Source organism: Penicillium waksmanii (assembly GCF_028829765.1).
Source record: "Penicillium waksmanii strain IBT 27052 chromosome Unknown utg000010l:1.0-3698451.0:1.0-3701458.0, whole genome shotgun sequence".
NCBI lineage: Eukaryota > Fungi > Ascomycota > Eurotiomycetes > Eurotiales > Aspergillaceae > Penicillium > Penicillium waksmanii.
This window is the reverse complement of record NW_026643256.1, coordinates 3519056-3539233: the sequence shown is the minus strand read 5'-3', so window position 1 is coordinate 3539233 and position 20178 is coordinate 3519056. Positions and strand designations below refer to the sequence as shown.

General features: G+C 47.8%; 10 protein-coding genes across 10 annotated transcripts; 7 read left to right on the top strand and 3 right to left on the bottom strand.

Annotated features, from left to right (window-relative positions):
* Positions 1 to 117: 117 nt before the first annotated feature.
* On the bottom strand, positions 118 to 1719 carry N7481_013289 (amidohydrolase; the record flags this gene model as incomplete). Its single annotated transcript, XM_057272508.1, has 2 exons — positions 118 to 1176; positions 1246 to 1719. The coding sequence occupies 2 exons, from the start codon at positions 1717 to 1719 to the stop codon at positions 118 to 120; spliced, it is 1533 nt and encodes a 510-aa protein (XP_057116696.1).
* A 400-nt stretch (positions 1720 to 2119) lies between these two features.
* N7481_013288 (uncharacterized protein) lies at positions 2120 to 4026 on the top strand (the record flags this gene model as incomplete). Its single annotated transcript, XM_057272507.1, has 4 exons — positions 2120 to 2251; positions 2309 to 2988; positions 3060 to 3519; positions 3586 to 4026. 4 exons carry the CDS (start codon positions 2120 to 2122, stop codon positions 4024 to 4026), a joined length of 1713 nt encoding a protein of 570 aa, XP_057116695.1.
* Positions 4027 to 4702: 676 nt separating this feature from the next.
* Positions 4703 to 6108, top strand: N7481_013287 (NAD(P)/FAD-dependent oxidoreductase; the record flags this gene model as incomplete). The annotated part of the gene is made up of 2 exons (XM_057272506.1): positions 4703 to 5808; positions 5871 to 6108. The coding sequence occupies 2 exons, from the start codon at positions 4703 to 4705 to the stop codon at positions 6106 to 6108; spliced, it is 1344 nt and encodes a 447-aa protein (XP_057116694.1).
* A 163-nt stretch (positions 6109 to 6271) lies between these two features.
* N7481_013286 (Zn(II)2Cys6 transcription factor) lies at positions 6272 to 8742 on the bottom strand (the record flags this gene model as incomplete). Its single annotated transcript, XM_057272505.1, has 6 exons — positions 6272 to 6745; positions 6798 to 8013; positions 8077 to 8217; positions 8299 to 8378; positions 8446 to 8608; positions 8666 to 8742. 6 exons carry the CDS (start codon positions 8740 to 8742, stop codon positions 6272 to 6274), a joined length of 2151 nt encoding a protein of 716 aa, XP_057116693.1.
* Positions 8743 to 9163: 421 nt separating this feature from the next.
* On the top strand, positions 9164 to 9403 carry N7481_013285 (uncharacterized protein; the record flags this gene model as incomplete). The annotated part of the gene is made up of 1 exon (XM_057272504.1): positions 9164 to 9403. The coding sequence occupies one exon, from the start codon at positions 9164 to 9166 to the stop codon at positions 9401 to 9403; it is 240 nt and encodes a 79-aa protein (XP_057116692.1).
* Positions 9404 to 11141: 1738 nt separating this feature from the next.
* On the top strand, positions 11142 to 12368 carry N7481_013284 (aromatic ring-hydroxylating oxygenase subunit alpha; the record flags this gene model as incomplete). The annotated part of the gene is made up of 1 exon (XM_057272503.1): positions 11142 to 12368. The coding sequence occupies one exon, from the start codon at positions 11142 to 11144 to the stop codon at positions 12366 to 12368; it is 1227 nt and encodes a 408-aa protein (XP_057116691.1).
* A 1086-nt stretch (positions 12369 to 13454) lies between these two features.
* N7481_013283 (putative C6 transcription factor) lies at positions 13455 to 15902 on the top strand (the record flags this gene model as incomplete). Its single annotated transcript, XM_057272502.1, has 6 exons — positions 13455 to 13576; positions 13633 to 13744; positions 13798 to 13853; positions 13928 to 14358; positions 14413 to 15326; positions 15387 to 15902. Coding segments are annotated over 6 exons (2151 nt in total), but the record flags the coding sequence as incomplete, so codon positions are not given.
* Positions 15903 to 16133: 231 nt separating this feature from the next.
* N7481_013282 (uncharacterized protein) lies at positions 16134 to 17117 on the bottom strand (the record flags this gene model as incomplete). The annotated part of the gene is made up of 1 exon (XM_057272501.1): positions 16134 to 17117. The coding sequence occupies one exon, from the start codon at positions 17115 to 17117 to the stop codon at positions 16134 to 16136; it is 984 nt and encodes a 327-aa protein (XP_057116689.1).
* A 106-nt stretch (positions 17118 to 17223) lies between these two features.
* N7481_013281 (uncharacterized protein) lies at positions 17224 to 17436 on the top strand (the record flags this gene model as incomplete). Its single annotated transcript, XM_057272500.1, has 1 exon — positions 17224 to 17436. One exon carries the CDS (start codon positions 17224 to 17226, stop codon positions 17434 to 17436), a length of 213 nt encoding a protein of 70 aa, XP_057116688.1.
* Positions 17437 to 17926: 490 nt separating this feature from the next.
* N7481_013280 (Zn(II)2Cys6 transcription factor) lies at positions 17927 to 20124 on the top strand (the record flags this gene model as incomplete). The annotated part of the gene is made up of 2 exons (XM_057272499.1): positions 17927 to 19600; positions 19657 to 20124. 2 exons carry the CDS (start codon positions 17927 to 17929, stop codon positions 20122 to 20124), a joined length of 2142 nt encoding a protein of 713 aa, XP_057116687.1.
* Between the last annotated feature and the right edge of the window lie 54 nt (positions 20125 to 20178).

Genomic DNA, 20178 nt, shown 5'->3' with positions numbered 1-20178 from the left:
TGGGGCCGCACAACGCCGCGGGCGCAACAATCGGATTCCCTTCAACTTGAAGCTGCGACACTTCAAGCTGCCTAAACGGAGCTTAAAAGTATTTATTGCGTATGATTATGCTCATTATTATGCATATTTCCAAGAGGGCAGAAGTTTCCCGCCAACTCTATCTGGGTTGTCCCGATCCGCGTTGCATCGTCGAAGTATATTCTTAGCAGCACGCTGTGCAAGGCCGACAATCTCCCTCTCTTTATCCTTGCCTCCCATCTTGAGAATTCCATTTTCCACCAATATCTCTCCATTCACCATGGTCATATCAACATCCCGACCAGTACATCCATGAACAACCGTGGTGAGAGGGCTAACTCCACACTCAATCAAGTCGCTGCTCCAGGGTGCTGCGCCAAGTCCACCTCGACCATAAGGATCAATCACAACAAGATCCGCCTTCTTCCCCGTCTCAAGGCTTCCGATTTCTTCCTCCAGACCAAGTGCTCGTGCTCCATTGATGGTCGCCATCTCGAGGGCAACCTCGGCCGGGATTAAGCCAGCGTCATGATTTACCCCTTTGTGAAGGATGCCGGCTAGGTGCATCTCCTGTATCATATCATAATGATTGGAGCATGGCGCGCCGTCTGTTCCCAGGGCAACATTTACAGGTGATGTGTGGGAAAGCATGGATGGGATCGGCGCCACTCCAGAGGCCAACTTGAGATTCGATGTTGGGTTATGAGCCACCGAGGTCTGCGTGCTTGCAAGCAGTGCAATGTCAAGGTCTTGATCTAGATTCACCATATGAGCCAGAACGAGAGAATGAGATCTTCGGTCACCCTCATCCGATGCAGTAGTGGGTTGCGGGCAAAGCTTTGCATCGCGGACAAACTCCATCGCACTGCAGCCATAAGCTTCGTGGTATATTGTCCGATCCTTGGGGGCTTCAGCACAGTGCATAGTCACTGAGATGCCATTGTCGGAGCAGGTCTCTCCCAGCTCGAGATATTTCTCAATCGACGTGCCCCGTGGCGTACCAGCCGCCGCCCAAACATGAATCCTGCTATCTTGACTGCGATGATGTTTCTTATGAGCATTCAGAAGTTCCGGAATAGACATCGCTAGTAGATCTTGATCGCGAGGATCTGAAATTGATAATTGGCGATTAGTTTCAGTAAACTTGACGAGCTTGCCCTGTGAATTGCAGCATATGATTTAGTGACCAGTGCGCACTCTTAGGCAAAGTGAAACAGAGAAACATACCAGGCACCCTCTTATTCCCATCTCGCCCACAGCAGTGCAAACCTGATCGAAGCCGGCGCGATATGTCAGCATGGGATCAAGGAAGCAAGTGGTCCCTGTCTTCAGCATCTCTGCCGTTGTCAATCGTGTCGCATGATAGCCATCGTCATCAGCAAAAACAGCCTCTAATGGCCAAATTGCATCACATAGCCAATTATGTAGTGGAAGATCCTCTGCCAGTCCACGAAGCAAGGATTGTACTAAGTGAGCATGAGCGTTGATCAGCCCTGGGATAATTATTTTGCCACGACAGTCAATCTGCTGTGTCTGAGTTGGTAGTTCGATCGGGTATTTCCCTTTCCCGATTTCCGTTATCCTGTCAATATCCACGCGGATGTATCCTTCGTGAATAATTTCGCGACGTTGGTTCACCGTGATGATCGTCGCATTGTAGAATAGCGTGCAGCCCGGAGGCGCAGGCTTGCTTGTAGCCATTTTCAAGACGGACGACTCCGAGGGACGTAGAATGCAAAATTGTGGCGAAAAATCTTTCACTGGGAGTGTCTAATTTGTATCGATGGTCGGATGTAATTATTACTCCGCGCTGTCTGCGTTCCTCGGCGAGCCAAGCCGCTTCGCATCTTATCAACAACAATTCCTGATTGTTATCGATTGCGTCCAGGAGAGCTTGATATGACGAAAGAGATACGAAGATCGGTGATCTTCATTTTCATGAATACAGAAAAATGGTATATATTGGGAAGTATCGACGTCGGCCACTCACTGTCTTGCTGAGTGTGCCAACAAGTTATCAACCACAATTGGAACGGATTGACAACCTTTGCTGACGATCATGGATGCAAGTCGGAGGTCTCCGGAAAAAGATGATCTAAGAATGCCGGTCACTTCTTTTTTCAATTCAGATCACAGGGAATCTCAAATCATCGAAATCGCGCCCGTCGCCGAAACCCGATCGCAGTATCTTCGTCGATACTTCACGACTTCTGAAGGATGGATCGGGAACTATGTACGACACTAAACTATCCCTCATCTATAGGACCTACACTGACAAAAGTAATCGAAGGATTATCTATATCTCATCACACCAAACATCTGGCCTCTAAACAAGCGATACAAGAACCATGAAGCACCATTCTACGGGCTCAACGATGAAGTACCCATTCTCCTCACAATCATACTGGGCTTGCAGCACGCATTGACCATGATTGGGTCTGTGGTCTCTCCCCCTTTGGCAATCGCAAGCGGTGCATTCAATTTGGATGCAGAACAAAGCCAGTATCTTGTTTCTGCGGCGTTCATTACTACTGGGATAGCAACGGCTCTCCAAGTCACCCGGGTGCATTTGTTCAATACCCCATTCTATATTGGCACCGGACTACTATCTGTCGTGGGCCCCACATTTGATATTTTGGCCATTGCATTCAGCTATACGGATATGCGGTATTCAAATGGGACTTGTCCTAGTTCATCCGATGGATCTAGACTGCCATGTCCAGATGCGTGGGGCGCGATGTTGGGGACAATGCTTTGCACAGTCTGGATTCAAATTCTGATATCTTTCATTCCTCCGAAAATTCTGAATAGAATTTTTCCTAAGGTTGTTACTGGATCTCTCCTTCTGCTCGTTGGGGTTTATTTAATATCCAGTGGAATGAAGAGTTGGGGAGGCGGCTCAAATTGCGACGGAGGATCGGGGATTTATGCGTTATGTCCCGACATTGGAGCACCAAAGCCACTTCCTTGGTAGGTCGTACCTTGAACCATCCGTGTGGAATTTCCTTTGGTCAACTGTGATAATCTAACACTTGTTCTAGGGGTCATCCCAAGCTCATTGGTTTGGGCTTTAGTGTCTTTGTCACGATTATCGTCGTGGAGATTTTCGGATCACCACTTATGCGTTCTGCATCAGTTGTATTCGGTCTAGCAGTTGGATGTGCTATATCCGGATTCACTGGATACTGGTCGCGAGAAAACATCGAGGCAGCCCCGGTCGCAACTTTCCTTTGGGTGCAAACCTTCAAGCTCTCGGTGGACGGGGCACTGGTACTACCCCTTTTGATCATGTTCGTATGCGAGGCTGTTAGCTGCATGCCAGACATTTTGGCTACCGCAGAAATATCGGGTCTCGATGTTGATGGAGTTGAATTTAACAGCAGAATACAAGGTGGAATTCTCTGCGATGGTATTGGCAGTCTGATCAGTGCTTGTGGTACTGGATTACCCATGGTCTCCCAAGCTGGTAACAACGGAGTCATATCTTTGACTGGGTGTGCGGTGCGTATTTAATATTCTTACCACTATTTACTAGTATTGTCGCTAATTCCCGTCATCCCTTTCTAGAGTAGGAGAGCTGGCTGGTGCGCTGCCGCCTTCTTGGTTCTCATGGGCATATTCGGGAAATTTGGAGCTGTCTTCGGCTCCATGCCGCCGTCCGTGCTTGGAGGAATGCAAGTCTTCTTGTATAGCACGATTGTGGTAGCGGGAATCAAAGTGCTAAGTTTAATCGATTTTACTAGGCGCAATCGCTTCATCTTGACGACTGCCCTAGGGATTGCCTTCATGGATATTGTGGCCCCGACTTGGTTCAGCCAGGTCTTAGCCTACAATGGTCCTAATGTGAGGCTTCAGGGATTTGAGGAGGGAATCAATCTTGTGGTAGAGACTCCTTTTATTATCGCTGCCGTTATTGGAGTGCTGTTGAACTTGGTTCTTCCTTATGATGGTAACAAGAAATTGGCTGTGATCGAAGGACACGAGAGACGAGTCACTCTTCCTAGCTAGATATTATCCTGTTCCTAATCAACCTTGCAATTATATGAATTCGTTCACTGCAGTTACAAATTATTTCATGGCTACAGCGCTCGATAAGCGCAGGGTGGTCAGTAGTTGTTATAGGGGTATTGTACCTGAGCGTCTTGAAGGCTGCCTGCAACTTCTGAGTCTAAATTCCTAGTGTTCTGACCGCCATAGTCTCTATCTTTCTAAGGGGACTAGTACCTACCTAGGATGGAACATATTAGCTAATGAGTCTACCTGAGGTAGCTACTAGTCTATTATTAGTAGATGGCCAATAATAGTAGACAATTAGAGAGTAGAAACTTGTGTAGTACTACTATAGTTTCGACCAAATTTGTATATAGAACACTAGTGATTTTAGACTGATGAAGTTACAAGCGACTTTCAAGACAGTCTGGTAAGATACCTCTATACCAACTACTGACCACCCTGCGCTTATCGAGCGCCGTATATGGCTAAACTTCTGCCGCCACCTCATGCCTTGCGATGTGGATGCCCCGAACGGTCCGTATACGGGCCGTCTGTGCCAACCCGGCCCGGCTACGTATGAGTGGCTACTAATATTTACAGATATATAAGTTCTGTGGGAATTTTTCTATCTACACCGTTTCTGTCACATTTGACGATTTCATTTCTTTTTCCACTTCCTTTTCACTTCTCAATGGCCAAGTCAGAGCGAGTTGTTATCATTGGTGCCGGAGCCTTTGGTCTCGGTACTGCCCTGAGACTGAAGGAAGAGGGATACACGTCTGTCACGGTTCTTGATCGATCTATGCCACCTGTTCCAGATGGATCCAGTAACGATATTTCTCGTATCATCCGCTTCGACTACGGAGACGCTATTTATGCTCGCATCGCAAAGGAGGCATTCGAACTCTGGAAGACACCCGAGTACTCGGACGCATTCTATCAAACTCCCTGTCTCTGGGTGTGTCAGGATGGTACACCAGAGCAGCCTGTTCAACCAAAGGCTCAAGAATATAGTGATAAGACAAAGCGTGTTTTGAGTGAAATGGGCCAAGAATGGCACGCGGTCAAAAGCGTGGAGGAGGCCAAGGAAAGGTTCCCCAAACTCACCGGTCGTCTTGCAACCCCCGGGTTTGATGGATTCTATAATGATTCCGCTGGATGGGCAGATGCAGGCAAGGCTATCAGTCGGTTGGCATCTCGCTGTATCTCAGCTGGAGTTTCATTCATCACCGGTCCGAACGGCCAGGTCATTGACTTTGAGAAGGACCAGGATGGAAACATCAAAGCCGCCATGACCGCAGACGGTAACAAATTTCCTGGAGACAACTTCATCGTGGCTACTGGTGCTTGGACTGCCAGTTTAGTCCCTGCTTGGAATTCCATGCTTGCCGCCGGTCAGCTTGTCGGCTACTTGAAATTAACCCCGGAAGAGGTCATTCAACTGAAGGACTTGCCCATTTATTTCAACTTTTCAACTGGCTTCTTCTGCTTCCCTCCCCATGAGGCGACCGGCTACTTGAAGGTTGCTGTTCACGGATTGGGCTATACCCGCAACAATGAGTCCGCGAATGTATCCTCGCCACCTACGAATGCCGTCGCTTCTCGTGCCAACTATGTCCCTGCAGAAGGGTTGAAAAGAATGGAAGCTGGTTTGCGAGACCTGTTCCCGCACCTTGCATCACGAGGATTCGAGCGAACTGGGATTTGCTGGTATAATGACACGCCCACGGGTGATTTCATCTTCGACTTCCATCCAGACCACGAAAACCTTTTCATCGCCACCGGTGGCAGTGGACAGTAAGTGAAGCATTCAATTTTGACTGAATTCCCTTGAGATATATGGCTAACGAAATTTTCAGTGCATTCAAGTTCCTTCCCGTCATCGGGAAATACATTAGCGCAGCCTTCCAGCGCAACCTGCCAAGCGAGCTACTCAACAAGTGGAGATTCCCCACGCAATTTCGCGAAGGTTTCAGGAATGACGCATTCGCAGGAGATGGTAGCCGTGGCGGCCCTGCAAGACGAGAATTGACTGCCAATGAGCGAGCGACCTTTGATTCTGCACTCAAGTTGTCATCTCGACAAAGCAAAATTTAAACGAACACCTTTCACAACTTGCGTTCAAGAAAATGAACATATCACGAAATATAATTCATTATCCCAATTTGAATGAGAAAATGATGATCCCTAGAAGCTGATCCCAATAAATATACAGCGATACCTAGGAAACACTAGTTCCATTGCTGTCGAATGTTATGAATTACAGATGCTCCGTCATCAGATCCCCGAAAATCATCCAATCAGGGATATCGGGTACTCCGGATCCAATTGAGTTATTGCCAGTTTGATTGGAGAATGGCCATTCGGGCCCTGGCATTTCATCTGCCGGTTCTGACATCTCTTCGCCAAGTCTAGATGTCTTGTGAGTGGGAACATTCAGCGGCTCGACATCCTCTTCCAAGTCCTCGTCGGACGAGGATCTGGACATTTCGTTTTCATCTGTTGAAACTTCGTTGTCGGGGCGAGGTTTCATTGCCGAGATCTCCAATGTTTTATTGAAGCCAAGTGATGTAAGGTCGAGTATGTCCCACATCAAAGATTCATCCTGGGAAGACATCCGCGGGAGATTGGATGGGGTTGCCATACTTGACAAGGCCCCGGAAAATCCCTCTTGGTTGTAGAAAAGAGATCCATAGTCTTGATGCCGGGCGGCCAACTCATTCAATCGATTAACCTGAACCTTTAGCGTTAGCTTCTCTTTGTTTGTATGATTCCGGGTCACCAACCAATATTCTCATGCTATCCCACTCGGTAGACATTTCAGTCATAAAAGCAACGAGATCTCGGTATTCGTTGTTCAAAAGAAGTGCTATTTTGGGGTTCTTGTTACCCGTATGCTCTAATTGAATTGTCGCAGCAATCGCAGCGAGGTATCCAAAGAACGGGTCATATAATCGGAGATCTACCTCGGCCATTTCTCTTATAAACCTCGAAATCCATCGAGAATGGATCAAAGAGGTTTCGAAAGACTTTTGAAGAAATGTTGCTGACAGGTTTCCGGGCATGTGCCGTAGCTTTATCATTGTCACAAAGGGGTGGTGAAGTAGGCACGGAATGGAGTGAAACAAGAATTGCACGGATAGCCAGGTAAGAAGATATGACCGAGACTGTGGCTGGTCGCGAGCACGTCGTTTGAAATCAACATTCATATAACGGTGGGTGTCAGCAAACTGGGTCTCGAATTGCATCCATTCTGATTCCAGTATCGCCAGAGCAGATCCACTTTGCCATGGTGGAAGGGAGGATGTTGGCAAAGATTCAAATACCCATTCCGTGGCTTTCCCCCAAAGCGAATAGAGACGAAGTAAACAGGCCATGATTCCCTGGTCGACTCTATGGCCTTGTTTGATAGACTTTTCGTGAAGAGACCCACGAAATCCTGTCCTTTCTCCTTCTCGAGATGGGAAGTCAAGTGTGAAGCGGGTGTCAGAAAGGCACAATGAATAATTCCGCGACGCATTGTAGGTGCGATCAAGCATGAAATATGCCCAAGTAATTCGCCTCCTTGATTCCACTTCTATCTGGCTCAGGCCTGATAGGTTCTTTCCCTGATTCAGACCAAGGGTCTGTATCACGCGAAGTCCAAGTGCAACCGATGAACACCCTCTATGGGAATTTCCATCCGCCAAGTCCAGCTGGGCGATGAGGAAATTTCCTTGAAGGAATGAGAGTCCAGTTCTACCATTTTGGTGGTGAGACGATAAGATCTCCCAGGCGCGTTCAGCACAGTGCTTTCCTGTGGAAATATTGTACCCAAACAAACCAGGCGAATTGACGGAAAGACGAAGCGTGAGAGCCACGAGTGGGAATGAAATTTCTGGCGATAGGTTGCTCGCATTCTGTAAAAGCCAGTTTTTTGGAAACACGCAATAGGGCTGATCATGGAAGTGGCTCAAGTAAACCTCCACCTCAGACCGAATCAATGAGGATGCCATTGTGTCACTAGTAAATGTTATTCAACATGATCTATTGGAATAGGTCCATGGATGGTCATGACGAGCATACCTCGCAGAGATGCCATCTTGAGCGATTGGATGATCAATCGGGCCAGTAATCGTCACGCCATCAGGTTGGATGTTTTCCCTGGTGGGAGGAAGATATCCACTCAGACGTTCCGTCGGTATATTACTCTGTGGTAAGCGGTCACTAAACAGAAGCGTCAAGCCCGCGCAATCAGCAATGATATTAGACAATTCCGTATGCCTACCAGTTAAGGGCGAGTCTTACTGAAGCATAGAAGTGATTTCTTCGAGCCTTTGTTCAATTTGCCGAAGGCGTCGTGTATCATGTGCATCTGAGCCATTGTGCTAGTGGTATGGCCATATTAGTCAATTACTATGGCTGGATATAGATAGCTTCGGAAAAAGTTGGTACCTCTTGGGGCTCATCGGCATCAATGTCCAATCCAACGCTCGTTGATTCCTTCCGGACTCGAGTTCGACCGATTGCCGCTTGGGCCCCGTATTCGCAGTGCTGCCCTAATCGCTGGCATAACGAACAGACCGGTTTTTCACCGGGGCAGCGAGCCTTTTTCCGACTATGCGCCTGTGATCAGTGTCCGAGCTTGCGCATCAAGTTTGACGATGCACCTTACCGACAGGGCCCACATGCTTGACGCGTGCGCTTCAAAGAAACCTTGTGGATCGCGTAGTTATCATTTGTGGTGCTCATTATACGAGATGGTGGAAAGTGTGAGCCGACCCCGTGGGGAGCAGCGTGAAAATTCTATCGAGCAAACGACGCGACCCGCCAACCACAGGTCAGCAAAATCAAAAGGACAGCAGCCACCAAATAAACAAAAATGGCTGGCGGCTAAATGGAATCTAGGATGGCATGATATGGAAAGGTTCCGGCCATTAAGTTAGTTTCACCTTGCATGAGGTCAGAAAGTCAAGGTGTCGGGCGGAGCTTGCTCGATCCGCGGGGATTAGCGGCTCCAGCGGCTCTATGCGGGGTTCAATGGCATCTGCTTGACCAGGAACTTTTTCAAAAATTTTATTGATAAGACACAAGCAACCCGTAGATGGTTTAGAGGCAGATTATTATCATTGAGGGCATGAAAACCTATCAAAGTCCCTTGATAGACCAAATCATGTCCAGAATCACCCTGGACAGTCCCTCAAACTTGACAGAAGATAAGAAATTCAACCAGGTGGACAGCGATGCCCAATGCGGACATTCTTCCCCGCATTCCACCAGCCATTTCATGCAATTCTCAACGTGTTATCAGCTCATCGGCAACTCTGCCCGCCACCGCCGGGAATCGGACGACGATCCGAGCGGAGCTTTCTTCGCCCTCGATAGACGTGGCCTGGTCTCAGATGAAAATTAGTTACAGTTCAAGCCTGCAAGTGACTAGGCAGATGTACATAGAACACCCCTTGCCTCACTCATCCCCGTGATGTCACCTTTGTTTCCAGCATCTAGATCAATCCATGCTGCCAATCCCATGGTACTCACTACAGATTGAAAAGTTCCTTCTCGTGTAAACCATACTATTTTTGGCTCAAGCCACGTCAGGCGCCTACAATACACCTCGATTGAAAGGAAGTGGGTATTAAGATATATTTACAGGCTCGCCACCTGGCCTAAACCCGAGAAATCGAGGTCAAACATGATTCAAGAACTAGATCGACCCCAATAGTCGGATAATCGCACATTCGAGAAACTTTGTGAGGGGCTGATATTCATTTATCGACACAGCTCATGTGATCGGAATTCTAAGATGGCGCATGACCAAGTTATAACGCACCTATTGAGCGGGGTCAGTCACGAAGCGGCGCCACAATTTCTTTTACTTGACCTTTCCTTGGGGCTTGCTGTCGCAAACTTCCACCGCTTCATAATATGTGCTCATCTTTAATTTTCGACCAAGCCCATAGACCCAAAATAGCCAACATGCAAGCATAAATGCCCAAGTCATACTTTACTTTCCTGGAAAGAATAAAATGATTTCCCTTGGCTATCTTTCGCTGATTTTCACGCTAAAAATTCCAGTTCAGAGTCCACCTAGGCGCTCTGTGAGAGAATAATAAGTTAACCTCAAAATAAAATGGGATGAAATCCAACCCATCAATATTCCTCGAAAGGGATAGTTGTATGTGGCATTATATCTCAATTATCAACGAACGTCTAGAGTGAACCAGCCTGTGCAACCTAAATTTTAGAGAATGTCCCATACCTCGACTAAACCACCCTCGCGTTAAGCTTCGTAATCGATCGAGTTACAAAAAATTGATTTTCGCTATGTCCGAGGCAATCTATTTATACACAATTCTTCTATTCAATTAATGTTGGTCATGATAATAATGTACTACGTATGGCTTATCTCTAATATTGGCACCCCGCGATAAATTTTGTCGCGGAGGGCAAGCAGGTGAAGTTTCAATTGAACTCCGATGAAACTGAAGCCGCTTGATAGATTAAAATCGAGTGAGCATGATGCCTCTCAATTTTCGGGAAACCGCTTGCGATATGCTGCTCAGAAATGAGTTGGAATTTTAATTAAATGCAGCCTCCAAGAATCTACGATCGGGACTTCTAGTTGGAGGCAGGCAACTAGGAGTCGCTTCATACTGAGCTGGCTTCTCCCGTATGCCTTCGAATCCAAATGTGTACGTATCAACAAGGACGGTACTATGAGCCGAGTCGGACCGGAGTGGCGTTGACGACAGCCGGCTGGTTAGAACCGTTCACCGTGTTAATTGGGCGTTGCTCAATGGTGTTTTCTCCACAATCCCTGATAAGATGGGGCGGGGCCTTTCCAAAGTGGTTTCGCCCGGTCCTGTGACCGGCACAGAGCAGTCAACCCCGGATTCTATCGCGGATTGTCCGGCGTGTTGTTGTGACGTCTATGATGGGGGCCATGAAATTGATGGCCAATGTATAGAGGGGTATAGAGGGGGAGGGGCGATAATATAAAACAAACTCAACTCCCGCTTACCTCCTTCAATCATCGCATTAATTCCAAGGTTAATAGCACCCAAAGCCGACGGATACAACTCCAAAAGCATTAAAGATTTCACCGAAAATTAAGTTGACGACTCCGAGTCCTCTCCATACTTTTAAATATGTCGACAACATTGAAAAGCTACTTGGGACTCACCGAAACATCTGGCGACGCGGCACCCTTGACAGCTTTACCTGCGTCATGGTACACTTCTCCCGACATGTTCGAACTGGAACGCCGTGCCATATTTTCACGCAAATGGCTCTTGACCACGCACAAGCTACGCCTCTGTAACACCGGTGATTGGCTCAGATATGATATTGCCGGGTTTGGCTTTATTCTTGTCCGTGATCGGGAGGGCAACATCAATGCTTTCCACAATGTTTGCCGCCATCGTGCGTTCCCTGTGGTGACTGAGGGTGAGGGAACTGCGCGAATTTTCTCCTGCAAGTATCATGGATGGTCCTACGGATTGAATGGCAAGCTTGCAAAGGCACCTGGCTATCAAGATCTTGAGGGCTTTGACAAGAGCAAGAACAGCCTCTTGCCAATTCATGTTCACATCGATGTCAATGGCTTCATTTGGGTCAACCTGGATAGCAAGGACACTCCAGAACTATCCTGGGAAGAGGAGTTCCAGGGCGTTGACTTACTGAGTCAATTCCAGAATCTTAATGTTGAGGATTACAGCTTCGACCACGCCTGGGAAAGGGAGGAGGAGTCCAATTGGAAGACATTAGCCAACAACTATAACGAGGGCTACGACACGAAGATATCCCACCCCGATATACCTTCTCTTTCAGTTCTCAGCAACTATAGCCTTGAAGCCAAGGATGGCAGTATCACTCACAACGCCGATTCGACGCCAGAAAAAAGCCCCGCGGGTCTGAATATAACCAGTAGCTACTACTTCCCCAATACCTCCATGGTTGTTTCTCAACATTTCTTCTTCCTACGTCGATTTGTGCCTGTGTCCGCAACAAGCAGCATTGAGCGATACGAAGTCTATCGGAGCAAGTCCGCCAGTGACGATGACTTCGATTTGGTCAAACAATTATACAAAAATCTCAAGGGCGAGCTACACCCGACAACAGACAAGGGCCCGTTATACTTCCAGAGTGTGGTCCGAGAGATTGTGACCAACTTCCACAAGCGAGAGGAAGAGCTTGGTCAGGCAATTTGGCCTTCTCGACAAGTCCTTCCAGCGACAGCTACTACTAGCCAAGATGATATCGACTTTTGCGCCAAACTCACCACCCAAACCCCCGCGAATGCTGACTGTGGGGCATCCGGTGGATGCTGCGGAGGGGTTGCTTGCGCGAGTGGTAACGAGGCTCTCGCTTACTAGTTTTTTTTATGTTTCTCATGACGGCGTTTTGAGCGTTTTAAGACAGTCTATGACATTGGCATCTTGTATTGAATCACGACTTCATTTTAATTCATGATATTCTTCATCTTGACTAGAACAAACATACCGATTGACTCCGAGTCCGTTTATTGTCCTCCGGCTCGCACATATAGAACACTAGGATGAACTGTTCAGTGCATTAATTGTGGCGTTCAACAAATACTAGTATTTCATTAAGAATACAGTTTATTGTTAACAAAAAAGTTATTTGCCCCAACTTGAACTCGCAGAAAGCCCCACCACCACGGAGTAATTTAGTCAGGCTAAGATTGGTATTAAGACCGCTCTGGCGTTAACGGGGAGGGGCGGACCCCCAGCCTCCTGGGGCCACTGAGAACGGGGCCCTTTTGCTTATCATCTTCTTGACCCTCGTTCCAAAGGTTTCCTAAACCATCCCACCCCACATGGCCCTAGCTCTCCAATTTCGCGATAACGAACTTCAAACACGCACGATGTGATTCGAGGAACCTTATTCTTATCGCCGTTAACCTTTTCATCCCTAGCAGGTGCGAACACATGATACACGACCGGAGAGAAACCTATTGGATAACAGAGAATCCTATGGCAGGGATCTGCGACTGGGATGATCTCCTCGAGAGGTGAACGAGATGAGTGTAGGATAAATTTTCCTTTTTCAGCGGCGCAAGTTACATCGCAAACCTAGTGGCCGCACACGGACCGTCCTGGCCCTGGCAACCTTGGGCTAGCCCTGGGGGGTCCACAGGTCTAAGCCAAGTCTAGCGGCCCAAAACTGGGCCTCTGCATGATCTCGCAAGTGCTGGCATGTACTCCAAAGCTATGGGGTAACTAATGGTTTGTTGGCTGGTTTGGTCTCCGCGGGACTTCCCCGCTCTCACTTTATCATAACCCCGTCATCCTCTGCCTTCATTCTTTCTCTTAACATAACCACCCCCCCTCCCCCTTTTCATTGTTCCTTTCTCGCTTTTGTCATCACGTTGCCTTGGAATGGCACTACCGTTTATCGGTTAGTCGTGTTTTTTCAACATAATTCTGTGCAACCTCCAGAACTTCACCCTTCTCTTGAAAAAGGTTTTCGCCAACGGCCACCTCCCCGCACTGCGTCATATAATGCCGCGTGAAACCAATCGTGGAAGATTGCGATCGCACGAGGCTTGCCTAAACTGCCGGTATAGTTGCATGCGCTCTCTTGGATATCTTCTTTGTACTAATGTATACTGAACAGGAGAAAGAAGACCCGATGCCCCGCTGAGAAACCAGCTTGTTCCAGTTGCGTTCGGTTGAACCAGCCCTGTCTATATACAACGGTGTCCAGAGGTTCGCGAAGTGGCCCATCGGTATGCAGCCTACCCATGAAAGACATGTTAATGGATACTCATCATCAGTGAAGGCCGATCGTCTCGCATACTTGGAGGAGAAGGTCAATCTTATTTTGAACGGGAACAGGTATGACACGGACCGTGACGGACCGCCTTGTAAGGTGATCTCTTCTCATGCTGACCCCTTTCCCTTCCCCATAGGCCACCACAAGACCAGAATAACAACGGACCCAATGATATTCCAGACACTGCCTATTCAGGGGCTTCGTACCCCTCCTCGGGAGAGCCGGGCAACAACTTCAGTGACCCTTTCCTCCTTGGGGTCGGACTTGACGACTCCAAGTTACATTCATCCTCCCGTCTATCACAGGCTATTGGTCTCTATTTTCAATACTGCCACAGACAACCTATTTGGTGCTTCGATCGCGAAGAAGTCAAAGACCCTAGCTATGTTTCTGAAGAACTTGCTTGCAGTATCATAACATTGACTTCGCGATTCTCACAAGAGCGCGATGAGATGATTCATTATGGCGACAGTGCCCGAACATTGGTCATGTTGCGTATCGCAAATGGGACTGTCGAACTAGAAACCATCGAAAGCCTTTGTTTATTATCATACTCGTCCTTTTTAGGTAAGCTACATTTGCGAATCAATATCGATCATGCCAAGAACTAATATGTTATAGATGGAAACATTCAACTTGGAAGATTCCATCTTGGCCTTGCTCTTCAACTATGCCGGTCCTCGATGCTTGATCTGGACACTACGTACGACAATGAATGTCCATCCGCCGAGCGAAAGAAAAGGTTATTCTGGAGTCTTCAAGCACTGGAGCAATCATATGGCCAGATTAATGGAATTTTGAGTGTTCCGTCGGAAGTATTACGCTCGTTCTATGTTTCCACTGGTGATGATCAGGACCGAGAAAGGAAACTTGATCCAAAACCTCCCCCATTACCTCACGACGAAGTCGGGTGTTCTGGCCCTGATGCTACTGGTATCTGGAGCCTTGCCCTGCATTTTGGATGGGTATGGAGCAGGGTTAGAACATACCTCTACGATTGTGCACAGAGCAAGCTGAGAGAACCATGGCGACACGACTCTATGTATGCGATGGTCCTCTCGGACCTGACAGAGCTTGAGAACAAGCTTTCTTTATGCCATCGGTACGACTCGGTTAAATTCTACGAGCGCAGATCCGACGAACTCCGACATAATCGAGAATATTGGGGACCCTGGCTCAAACTCCAATTCACTTATCATTCTATATTGACTGTCCTGAATCACCCTTTCCTCTATATTGTGGCATCTCAATACAACCATAATTTGACAATCCCTAATACATTTTGGCGCCGCTCGTCAGAGGTTGTCCTTCTCCACGCGACTTGGATTGTTCGCATGATCGACATGATATCTGAAAAGAAGATGCGTCTCATTGATCCTTTCTTTGGACATGCGGCTGCCATCGCGGCTACCGTGCATCTATACTACTGCTGTGCTGCTGACCCAAGGCTCAAATTCAAATCAAAAACCGATTTTGCCAAATGCAGGAGATTTTTGAAAAGTTTCGTCCCATTTTCTCCTGCGTGTGAGATTCTTGTGCGTTTCCCCCCACCGTTGACATTGGTTGTCACCTATACTTACCTCGATTTTTTCTAGGATCGAACACTTGACAAAATGACACATATAGCCTCTGGGTCAGAGAAGGTCGACTTTGACTGGGAACCATCAACGATACACCTTAGTATCCCGTTGATGTGGGAAGTTCTCCAGGTCAATTTGACACCGAGTTCGCTAGACATGTCTACTGCCGGCTTGTTGCATCCGTCGCTCACGCCTGCAGTGTTCCCCGAGGATGTGGAAAATCCTACCTCGACGCTCGAAATCATCGTGGCAATGTCGCCTGATATCACTGTGAATACCGCTGATGGTGGATCTGCAGCACACATGCCACCCAACATGCCCCATTTGGCGTCGGCGCCAGCATCACCAACCAGCTCAGCCATGGGGGACAAGTTGGTTGCGCCTGCAGACAGTCTCATGAGCAATACGCCTTGGCTCTGGGCGGATCCCTCGCAGTTTGTGGATCTGGAGAATCTGGGATATGCCGAGTCGGAATCCACCCTTGGCAATGCTGATGGCTTTTCGACTTGGTGGGACTTTGGCAACTTATAAGAGTATCATATTCATTTATCTTTATTCCCACTTGACAAGGATTAAGGTTTCAAGACAAGTCCCAAGGCACCGTGCTCTCCGAGAGCGCTCAGTGCCTCGGCTCGCAGCGGCCGTTTATCTACTATGGATGCCCCGAATTTCCCCATGCCTATATACAATACCTAACAACTAGTGCCCTCGGTTACCCTTATGCGAAAAGCCCATCGATTAGCCCTGCGTCTGCGCCTGACCCTATGCTGCCGCAACGGTCTTCAACTTCTCCTGCAACGCGGCAAAATTCCTCTTCATCGCACTCTCGGTAAACTGAGCCCCAGTTACCATTGGATATTTCTTCAGCGGTCCTTGAATCAGGGCATCCCTGCAAGGCTGATTGAAATATGCAATGCTATAACGATCCCCAAAATAGTCGCCAGGCTCACATGGTGCCTTTACCCGGTGAAATGTCGACTTAAACCGATCGTCTGACCAGGACATGAGTAAGTCCCCAATATTGCACACGATCTCCCCGGTCTTTGCCTCCACTCTGGTCCATTCATCCCCAATCCCAAATTCGGTTACCACCTCGCGCCCAGGGCAAATCTCCAGTCCACTCTGTCCCTCTTTCTGGAACAGTAGCGTCAGAAAGTCCCAATCTGCATGTGCCCCCGCGCGATGATACTCCTTGCCATTCGATTCCTCCGGCAGTGCGAAGTAATGAAGTAGTCGCATAGTGGTTTGAGAGTCCCCTCGCGTGATATCGTGGCATTTGACAAAGAAGTCTTCGGGGAACCCCAGTCCGCGTGCAAAGCACCGCATGAGACACTCCGAAATTTCCTGCACCCGATGCATGAAAGCCAGAGCAGTAGTTTGAAACTCTGGTAGATGCTCGTCTGCAACCCATAGCCCCTTCATGTTATCCCCAAATTGCAATTGGTATGACTCTTTGCTGTCGGGTTTCCCGGTCGAGGGCCGAACCTGTGAGTTCTTCTCCCATCCAACGTTGTTTGCATTCCACGGAACGGTTGTTTTCGCGGGATCGGGTAAGTCGAAGAAGCTCTTAGAGGTCGTGAAAATGGCTTCGATATCTTCTTTCGATAGGCCATGGTCGACTAGAGTGAAGAAGCCGACATTTTCAGCGGCATCGATTAATTCATTCGTGATTTGATCGATTCGTCTCTCAAAGTCTGCTAGAGAGATTTGGGGTATCGGGCGATCGACGTATTGTGTATGGGTCATGCTGCCTGCTATTGTTGACTCTTGGACAGGTTGCGCTTAGTGTATTGTTCGATGATTCTGAGTAGAATTGTTTAGTCGGAGTTAAATAGAGAAGGGTTGTACAACCATGTTCAAGGGAATATCATGCAGCCCAGTGGCTTTCGACTTCGATGATACTTATCTTGAAAGCTCGGCCGAGGCCTCGGTCGAGGCCCCGGCCGAGCATATTGCAGAGCGTGGAGACGGGGCTCGCCGAGCTCGCGATCGAGACAAACAGGAATTCTATCATAAAGTACGTATCAAATTCGTGTATGAAGATCCTAGATTCATTTTCATATGAAAATGGGGTCTCTTCAATTTCCAACATCTCCTTTCCCCTGTGATTCAGCTGCTCAACGCCCATACTTTGGAATCGGCCGTGCAAAGCCTCGCAGTCTCTAGGTATATTTTTCGTCATTCGGCCATTATTTACTTAATTTATCATCTCTCGCTACGGCTGAAGAGTACTATGTAGTATCTACTAGTAGCTTCGTTCATGTCTTTTTTCGGTGTTTGTTTTAGAGTGGCGATCGGAAAAGGTCTTAGCATGTTACAGTAAATCTACCCCATTACCGCACAAGGCACCTGATTTTTTTTTTCAATCATAATAAATGCAAGGACTTTCTTTCACTGGTGATGGACGGTCCAGTAGTTAATAGACGATAAGGTGGCTGTGTAATGCCGTAAAACTAACTGGTCGCTCGTCTCCGCAGATAAGGGATGCTAGTCAACCATGCAGACTAACTAGCTGACAGTTACAACATTCACTTCTAGACAACTCTATTGCACACATGAGTTCTGGTATTCAGCGCAAACGACTAGCTTGCGTCGAGTGCACTCGTCGCAAAATTAAATGTGACAAGACCGTCCCCTGTCGCAACTGTACCCGGAAGGGCACACGATGCTCTCGTGCTCAGGCGCGGGACTCCCCGAGCCTGGAAGTGGCTCGACTTGACACGCAGGCTGAGACTTCCCTGCTCGCCCAATCAAACTCTGAAGCATCTAAGATTATCGACGGGCTGAAATCCAAGATTCATTGTCTCGAGGCCGAACTCAGAGAGGCTAGCGAGGCCGCCGCCCAAGCACGAACACCAACGCCCTCGTGCCATTTCAGTAGCACGACATACTCTCCCGCAAATTCTCTAGTATATCATCCTATTGCTGGATCTGTATCAGACTCTAGTCAAGCTAGTTCCATTCAAACACCAAACGAGGTTGAAGATGCAGCAACAATCCTGGAGTTTCTCGCCTGGGGCCGTCGCAAAGACCCTTCCTACCAAGATGAAATTGCAAAAAGAAACGACATGCCTCATTCGCCCGGGGATTTACCCATTGAGGATGATTGGAACGGCTTGCACGCTTCGGGTCTCTCAATGATGAGTTTCTGCGAGCTATTGCTGCCGATTAAACAGAAAGTCCACAAGCTCGTCACTTATCACTGCGAGTGTCTGCTATGGTATCATGGATCAATTCACGCAACGACGTTTCTCCAAGAGCTAGAAGATTTCTATGCTCGGGCAGGCGGACGCATTGATGGATCTGGTGTTGATTTACAGTGGATGTCACTTCTCTTCGCCGTACTCACTGGATCAATAGCCAGTGCTCCCACGGCCACCACTCAAGCTTGGGGATTTCGTGATCAGGAGAAGAGAGCTTTATCACATCGATGGCTCAAGGCCTCCGTTGCTTGTCTTCATCAAGCAAATTATATGGCTTGTCACTCTGTATATGCTGTCCAGGCCATCGCGACGCTAACTATATCTGCTCACATGCTTGGGAAATCCAATAGCTTCTCAGTACTTCTGGCCGCTGCTATCAGGATTGCACAAGGTCTTGGGCTGCATCAGCTCGATGCGGATCAGGAGTCCAAGTCTTGTCATCCATTAAACCAGGAAATCGGCCGTCGTATATGGTGCCAGCTGTGTATTCAGGACTGGTTCTCCATTCCCTACACCGAAAGTTATCTGATTCACCGAAAGTGCTTTAATACTGAGAGACCTGGAAATTGTGACAATCAACTTATTCCCATTTCAGAAGACCAGCCGACTGTTACAGGCTACTCCCGCCTTTTTTATAACATCGCATATCTGATGCCAGGCCTCTACGATGACTTCACTTCTTCTAATACTTTGTATACGCGATACGAAGAGGTTCTCAAGTACGATCGGCGATTACGCACACTGGCTACGCAACATCTTCCTCGTTACTTACAAAATGTCCCTCTGGATCCCTCTTGGCCAAGCTATGTTCCCTGGGCGAGACGAAGCTTGGCCATCAGCTCGGCTCACAAGGTGATCATGATTCATCGAAAATTCCTGAGCCTGAGCTTTGTAAATCCGATGTTTGAATTCACTCGAAAAACCTGTGTTGCTGCTTCCCGCACCATCATTAAAGAACAGAAGGAGGCCACACTTGATAATGGGCCAGTTTTGTGGATACATCAAGCATTTGGCGTAACTGCAAGTGTAAGTGCTGATTTGGTAGTTATGATCAAGTATAACAATACTAACCATTCTTATAGATAATTCTTTGTCTAGATATGTTTCATCGGCCTACGACAGATAGCCAGTCATCACAAAATCGACAGTTTGTTGAAGATGGCATTGCAATTCTTTCCCATTGTGATTCGGACATGATTGCTCGTCGTGGCGTGCCATTAATTAAAGCGATGCTCCAGGCCGAGGAGAGGCGGTCTGGTTCACCCGATTCGCACGAAGCACGAGCGTTTCATAGAGCAGGCATGGGCTTGAACATTGCCTCCATAATTCAAACATTCTATAAACAAGACCAGAGTGGCCTATCCGGAGACTCACCCGATATTCCTCCGGTGGATCCCAGCACCAGGACATTGGGGTGTGGTAATTGGCCGGACATGATAAACCATGAGTTAAGTGGGATACCGAATACCGATCTTTTGATGCCGTTTGGGGTAGACTATGCGGAGGGACTAGACGACATTTTAAACCTTGCAACTAATTGTCTCAATTGAAATTTGTTTGCAATTATGTTGTGTTGAATGCCCATGTCCGCAAGCCAAGAGTAT